General features: G+C 37.0%; 1 protein-coding gene across 1 annotated transcript; it reads right to left on the reverse strand.

The window, feature by feature from the left end:
- Window positions 1-2,478: 2,478 nt before the first annotated feature.
- On the reverse strand, window positions 2,479-3,559 carry LOC139868929 (putative F-box protein At1g50870). Its single transcript, XM_071857263.1, has 2 exons — window positions 3,192-3,559; window positions 2,479-2,998 (listed from the first exon to the last, which is right to left on the reverse strand). Exons 1-2 carry the CDS (start codon window positions 3,557-3,559, stop codon window positions 2,479-2,481), a joined length of 888 nt encoding a protein of 295 aa, XP_071713364.1.
- Between the last annotated feature and the right edge of the window lie 4,731 nt (window positions 3,560-8,290).

Consider the following 8,290-nt stretch of genomic DNA (forward strand, 5'->3'; position numbering starts at 1 on the left):
TGCCGCAACACTTTAGCTCTCGTTTTCGTTGGTGGTATTATGATGAACGCTCGGAGGAAGCGGTTATTGTGTTAGATAAAGATGGAGGGGATGAAAATGATAGTATAAGGGTTTTGGATCCAGTTTGGTTGAGGAACTGCTGTGAGGAAGATATGTTCACCTTATACTACAACCGGATCCTGTATCGTCCAGAAAATCGTGTGCAGGCTGAACAGTACTGCAGAGTTGTGAAACTTTGCTATCTGAAGAACTGGGTGACAGATCCATTTACTGATTGATAACTGAATTTTTATGCTCTACGGCTAGGTCTTAGGGGGAGTTTGTTGGTGCATTAATCCCCAGCCGTAGTTTATCTTTATGTTTAACACATTCAGTTATGTAATAATGTTTACTTGTGACTATTGATTACGTTTGTGATTGTGAGTACTTAATTTGTTAAATAATCAATATGTTAAACTGCACACACAGTCGACCGAGTGTGTGTACACACTCGACCGACTGTGTTACTCAGTCGACCGACTGAGAGACACACTCAACCGAGTGTGTCTGACCTGCAGTATATATACGGGTTGTGTTGGTTGAGGTTGATCATCCCATTCACCCTAATCGACAGGTTTTCGTCTCTGCCGAACCCTAACACCAAATACCACCGAAATATATCGTTTAGGCGTCGATCTAATCTAGTTCTTGTCCTAGGTTTGATCTATTCGATCCCAATACGACCCATATCTCGGTTTAACCCTATTCTAGTGAATTCCGCCTCTAGGATAGTTAGCAAGCGACCCAAGATCCGTGAATAAACGTCTACAAGAACCATGGTTTAGAAACGGAAGTGAATTGAAGTAGCGTTTTGACCGGGAGTCTCAACAGGATTTCAGAGATGATCTCTTCGAGTATATCGTTTGGAAATGGAACTGTTGCCAATTCAACATCTTGTGACTTGTAACCCGAAAAGTGGTTCAATATCATTGTAACGAGAGGAAGACAGGTGTTTTTTGCTACGCATACAACCAAATAAGATTGTTGTGTTCTTGTGGAAGTCGATTGTTCCTCTTCACTTTTCATTTTTTGATGAAAATAGATACTATCGCCTTAAATTTTTTGGCATGTTAGACAAGAACCAGGGTGTTTGATGAACTGTTGATTGTAATCTTTAAAGGCCACAACAAATGATAGAAAACAAAATATATTGATAATTGATAAATTCAAAGATATAAAAAGTTGAAAACTGACTTTGGTTTCTCTGTAAGCTTCTCCGGTAACGAATAAAGGGACAAATAGTATCGTAATTTAAACACGTCACCTTCAAAAAGACATACGTTATATTTTAGTCCACTAGCCAATGAGGCCTTGCTTCATCGGTATCCATGTTTCATGGATTCGAGAGTGACCCAAGTTCGAGTCTAACAACTAACAACTAACCTTGCCTTTCAAAAAAAAAAAAAAAATATATTTTAGTCCACTAAACAAAATCGTTTTCAGTGGCAAAATCCAGTCATTTTCAGGGTAATGTTTAAGGCCGGTGTTGAAACTTGAAAGTGATCATATTCACACCATAATTGTAAATCTAATGAATCAAAATGAGTATTATAAAAATTTCCGGAATCTGTTCAAGCACACAATTATTAATTAACACGAGAAAGAAAAACATTAAGTACTACTAAGAAAGTGCAAACGTAACTTTCAAAGTACAAGGAAGTAACAACTGGCATGGGAGCCGATTCATGTGTTTAAACTTCTCTCCGATAGACCCTTTACCCGGTAAAGGATAAAAGGAACTGTTTTTGTTCTCTAATGTCAAAATGCTTTCAACTTAACGAGTAACATTATCAATGTCAACTGTATTATAGTGTAATCGATGACTGAGTGAATTGTAATATAGCAATCAAACTGGTTTAAATAAAGGGGATTAGGGAGAGGGTACTGCGACTATCTGCATGCGCATTGAACACGAGAACCACACATTCATTACTTACCAGTCATATCTACGGTCACAAAGTTGCAGAAACATCTACTGCCACAACCACCTACTGTCTACTGAATACAAGTTATCACCTCCTACACCGCCCCTTCCAGCGTCAGTAACAACCACAACTACTGATAATGGAAAACACAGAAAGATATGATATATTGAAGTATTTTATTTGTTTACTAATCATCGGTGTTAGCAATTAAAGGCTTTTCTAACTGTTAATATATACTTTAACCAACACCATAATAAATAACATGTTTAAAAACTAAAGTATCCGCTTTTTAAACCTTCTTCAAATCAAAGTATATATCAGAGCTCACCTATTGATGTATCATGAACCACTTGTTTAGCTTCTGTTTAAAGGAAGTATGCTTTCAACATAACTCTTAACATGATCGAATCGAATTCTATTAGAGCTGAGAAATTGATGACCGAGCGTGTATTTTACCAGTTTCAAACTTCTACTCTCCATGACATACAAAAGTACATCGATCACATCTCTAGTTTCAGAAACTGTAAGCAAGCTGCCTCGCTATAACCGGATTTAATGGAAAAGGCCCGTCTAGTAAGAAGAAAGAACTCAAGAAAAAAACGGTTTCTCTAACCCAAACATCATTTTCATAGTCTTGTAATATCCAAATATTCATTTCAAGGGTTAGCATAACAGGATTATGATCAATAACTCCTAAGAATCCACCAATCTTCATGAGAACTGGTTGGATTGGTTTCACAATATTCATACCCCTCTCAGAGGACATCTTAACAGTAGGAATAGCATCACCAGGAATGTTAATAATCGAAAACTTCTCTGTTCTCAAATCGAATGCCAAAATCTCGTTCTGAAGAATCACATGTATCACACTATTGACACAAACACTATGTTTTGTGCCAACGCACCAACGATCCCCACACACATCGAAAGGAAGATCCACATCGATCTTTCTCCATGATAAACTCGACATACAAAAAATCATAATCTCGATAGTAGTTGGTTTAAAAGGTTTAACAGATTGAATATCAAGCATCCTGATGTTTAAAATCATATGTTCATTTGTAGATTCATTGAACCCAAAGAAGTAACATATATGCACCTTACCATAAGTGTAACTTGGCACTGAAGCTAGACCAGGAAGTTTAAAGACCTTACGAGTGCTAGGATTTATAACAAAAGCATAATTGTTCTCAACAAATCCATTTCCAGAATTAAATAATATTAAACCGTTTAATATGTACGGCTTCCGTGAATTCTATGCTATCATTCGTCGGGCAGTCATCGAGTGTCAAGAGATGAGTTAAAGGACCACTCATGTGATAAGGAGCCGAGAAAAAGTGTCGTTTGAGTGTATCTGGATCATAAGCCGAGATGAAAATGGCCCTTCGACGTTCATTAGTGGAACGCGCAAAGTATAAATTGGCGAATGATGGATTCTTTATGAGAGAGAGCATTGGTTTAGAAACGGAAGTGAACTGAAGTAGCGTCTTGACAGGGAGTCTCGAGAGGATTTCATAGATGATCTCGTTAAGAGATGTAACCTTCGCTAATTCAACACTTTGAGAATTGTTACCCGAGGAGTGGTTCACAATCATCTAACGAGAGGATTATAAGAGTTTTTCGCTAGGTATCGATTTCACCGTAACTATACTGATGATTTCTTTAATTGGGCATGAAATTGATGTTTGTGATGCTTAGTTAATTCTTATTCTAGGGTTAGGGTTTCCATTTTTGGGAGAAATAAAGGAAGAACATGTAGGATCACAGGTCCTTGTAACACAAAATATAAAATGACTTAATAGATAAAAAGGAACCTCACGGCAAAGAGAATATTTGGGAACAAAAACTATTAATTCTACTACTATCCTACATGCACACGTTTCTCAACCTTTTCCTCCACTAAACTCGGTCAACCAAATACTAATTCAAACTACCCAACACAAATTAATTACTATTAATTTAATTTCCTATACTAAAGGGAGACCAAAAAATGATCATCCCATTCTCAAATTCAATAACACCAACACCCAAATTTTCACTTCCAACCCTCCCTTTCAAAGTGTAATTCCCCCTTCCCAAATTCAATCAAAACGACAACACCAACGAACCTCCAAATTTTCACTTCCAACCCTCCCTTTCAGGGTGTAATTCGAAACTTTTACAAGAATATTGAGTGTAAGTTTATTATTTAATTCAAAATATATCCCACCAAACCCACCAACATCTTTAACGAGCCTTATTTTCCTCTTCGACGCGCGTTATTTTTCACAACCACCGCCATTTAATTTGACGATTACCAGTTCATTGCTTCACATTGATGAGACTTGAAGTATTGGTTCTTAGAATAAAAGTGCTTGTCATTGAAAACTTAACCAAGCAATGATTTCGTTATAGCTTCATTCCCAAACGAAATCATTGAAACATCCTATCGAAACTTCCTGTCAAATCCATACTCAAGTTTCGATTCACAAAACTCCAGTTCAGTAATGCCACCTTGGGCCCCACACCGCAAATACTTGTAGGTTACTACAAATACACTCGTGAATATCGGTATCCCTTACTCTCATCCCCTAGTGATGGTGTATCAGTCACTCATCTCATGAAACTTGAGATGAAGATTCACACTAGCCTAACATTTTTGTGGATTAGTATTTATTACCTCTGATAAAACCATCAATAACAATTAGGATTTTGTTGTTAATCCTATTCCTACTACCAAATTATGTATCTATTCACAAAAATGTTAGGTGCTTATTAACAACTTGCTGGTGACTTAGGGTTTTAGTAAAACAATTTTCTCATCAATTAATTATTATCATGTACATACATATAATAACAATAACTTTAAGCGGAAGCGTATTAATTATATTAATAACTAAATCATCCAAACGGATCCATATGATTTATACGGTTAAATAAATAAATAACAAGAGAGTTAAAGATTATACCTTTCTTGTAGAACCGGATTGATGGAAGAGAAACTAACAACCAAAAGTATGATTGCCGCTAGGGTAGTCCACACTACACTTCGAACAACGTCAAACGGATGCGCTAGTCCCGTCAAGTAACAATAAATAATCGCAAGGATTATTTATTTAATTGTAAAGAACAAAAAACGTGTGTTTTGGTTTTCGTAAAAAAAAAAAATACTAAACTGAATTTTTTGTTTGCCGTCGAAAACGAAGAACGACTTATAGTATTATTTTTCTATCGAAAACAAAATAAGGCCAAATCAGTTTATGGGGTTTACAATTGTTATGTCCTCAAAAAAAGAAACAAGATAATAATATATTTATATGTATTGAAGTCGGTGGTGAAATCCCAAATACGTATCCAAGACCAAAAATATGTAATTTAAATATTCAAAATATTTACTCTGTATTTCATATCCTTGTTCTACAAGGATGTCTTGGTCCATAAACAATAATTTATTAATTAATTTAATTAACTAATTAATTAACTAATTAATTGTATTTAGTTACTTGAATAATATATATCACATATATATTATTTATTGACGTCTAGGTGTATATGTGTGTGACCCCGAAGGCTCACATGAATTTAGCCATATAGTTATGTGTTGTACCTTGCGCATAAATCCTACAGACTCCCACTTGTGCATGGCACAACACCAAGTAACTATACAAACAATGGTTAGCGTCTAGCAACACGCCATTGTCCCCAAATTCACGTGAGGGTAGCTTCTCAAAACTGCTCATTTTAAGTGTTAATGTCATTTATCCCTTTGTTTCAGATACTTTAGTTAAACTTGAGACATGGATCATCAGTCATTCTCATTTGTTTAACAATTTAGTTTTCTCGATCTTAGAAATGAATTAAATCACCAAACTAATTAAGTATCATCTCAATTACATTTGGGTGCGGCCACACAAATATCTTATTCATTCATCGAGGAGCTCAAAAGTATCTAACTCCAAATAGGTTGGAGGAACAAATCCTATTTTGCCTACACGTGTCTGTCACGAGCTTCACATTACACCCAATAATGGCTTTTATAACAGTCTTATCCAGGACAGCGTTTAACCATAACAAAGTATAATGCTCCACACATCGAAACCGGCGTGCATCTCAAGTCGAAGGACTTATGACATAACCACTTGCGAGTATCACTATTGACGCCGATCCATGCAGTGAAAACTCGAAAGTTGGGTCATTCCAATATTCATCCTATGAATACATGTGAGTTTGATAGAAACACATTACACCATATCAAACACCCACATTTGTCTTAGTTTGATGTTACTCCCGTATCATCAATCGACAATGGAAAATTTAGAATAAGTCATTATTCACGGATTTAAACATGCAAATATAGAACACAGTAATTATAAATAAAACGATCATAACACATTATATCAATTCATTACAATAAAAACTGCTTTCATGTTCCAATTATCCAAATACTAAAATTACATAAAGCTATTAGCTGGTCTAAGCCCAATGTTCCTAGAATGCTCGACATGCTTGGTACAAGACATTGGCTTTGTGAACGGGTCAACTAGATTGTCTTCTGTTGGAACCTTTTGAATACGTACGTCACCTCTCTCTATAACTTCACGTATGTAGTGAAATTTTCGAAGGATGTGTTTGGCACCACGTAGAACTCCTGGTTCATTTGCTATTACTATAGCACCAGTATTGTCGCAATACATGTCCATGGGATTTTCAATGCTGGGAACAACGCCAAGCCCAGATATGAATTTTCTGATCCAAACAGCTTCCTGAGCAGCTTCAGATGCAGCAATGTATTCTGATTCTGTTGTAGACATCGCTGTAGTGCTCTGCTTCGAGCTTCTCCAGTCGACTGCACCTCCGTTCATAACGAAAACGTAGCCAGATTGTGATAGACTATCATCTCGATCAGTTTCGAAACTAGCATCAGTGTAACACTTTACGCTCAGTTCATCGAAACCTCCGTAAACTAAGAACATATCTTTAGTATTTCGCAAATACTTCAATATATTCTTTACAGCAGTCCAGTGACAATCACCTGGATTCTGTTGGTATCGGCTCGTCATATTGAGAGCGAAAGAAACATCTGGTCTAGTGCACCTCATAGCATACATGATGGATCCAATAGCTGAAGCATATGGGACTCTAATCATTCGCTTCACCTCTTCGGGTGTAGAGGGGGCTTGAGACTTACTCAATACCACATTTGGTTGCAGAGGAAGACTACCTCGCTTGGAAGCTTCCATCTTAAATCGCTTTAAGATTTTGTCAACATATGCACTTTGACTTAGACCTATTAACCGCTTAGATCTGTCTCTATAGATCTGGATTCCAAGGATATACGCTGCATCTCCCAGATCTTTCATAGAGAAACATTTTCCAAGTCAGGACTTAACGTCTTGTAGCATAGGAATATGATTTCCCATGAGTAACATGTCATCAACATATAAGATCAGAAAAACTTTCACGCTCCCACTAGCTCTCATGTACACACAGGGCTGATCAAGGTTTTGTGAGAAGCCAAACTCTTTGATTTTCTCATCAAACTTCTTGTTCCAACTCCTTGATGCTTGCTTTAATCCATAAATGGATTTCTGAAGCTTGCATACTTTATTAGGATACTTAGGATTTACAAACCCTTCAGGTTGCACTATATATACGTCCTCGCTAAGGTGACCATTCAGGAATGCGGTTTTGACATCCATTTGCCAAATCTCATAGTCATAGTACGCTGCTATAGCTATGAGAATCCTAATAGCTTTAATGTCCACTACCGGAGAAAAGGTCTCTTCATAATCAACCCCGTAGGTTTGAGTATAACTTTTTGCTACCAAGCAAGCCTTAAAGGTGTGTACATTTCCGTCCATGTCGGTCTTCTTCTTGAAGATCCATTTACACCCAACAGGCTTGCTGTTTGGTGGGAGATCAATCAAGCGCCAAACTTGATTATCTTTCATGGACTGCATCTCTTCATTCATAGCATCTTGCCATTTATCAGATTCAGGATCTGACATTGCAGCTTTGTAATTAGCGGGTTCGCCCAGATCCCCTAATTCCAGGTCCTCTGTCGTAACCATAAGGTTTAACCTTTCAGGTGGATGAGAGGTTCTACTAGATCTACGAATGAGACATGCTTCGTCCTGCACCTGGACATTTTCAAGTTGCGGCTCAGTACGAATTTCGCTAGTGTCTTCAGAAGGTAATGTATCTTGTTCTTGAATTTCTTCAAGATCAACAGTGCTCCCACTTGCTTCTTGTAAGAGGAGACTCTTCTCCAAAAACTCAGCATATCTAGCAGTGAAAACTTTGTTTTCTGCTGGATAGTAGAAGTAGTATCCCATCGTTTCCTTTGG

The sequence above is a fragment of the Rutidosis leptorrhynchoides genome, chromosome 9, assembly GCF_046630445.1.
Source record: "Rutidosis leptorrhynchoides isolate AG116_Rl617_1_P2 chromosome 9, CSIRO_AGI_Rlap_v1, whole genome shotgun sequence".
NCBI lineage: Eukaryota > Viridiplantae > Streptophyta > Magnoliopsida > Asterales > Asteraceae > Rutidosis > Rutidosis leptorrhynchoides.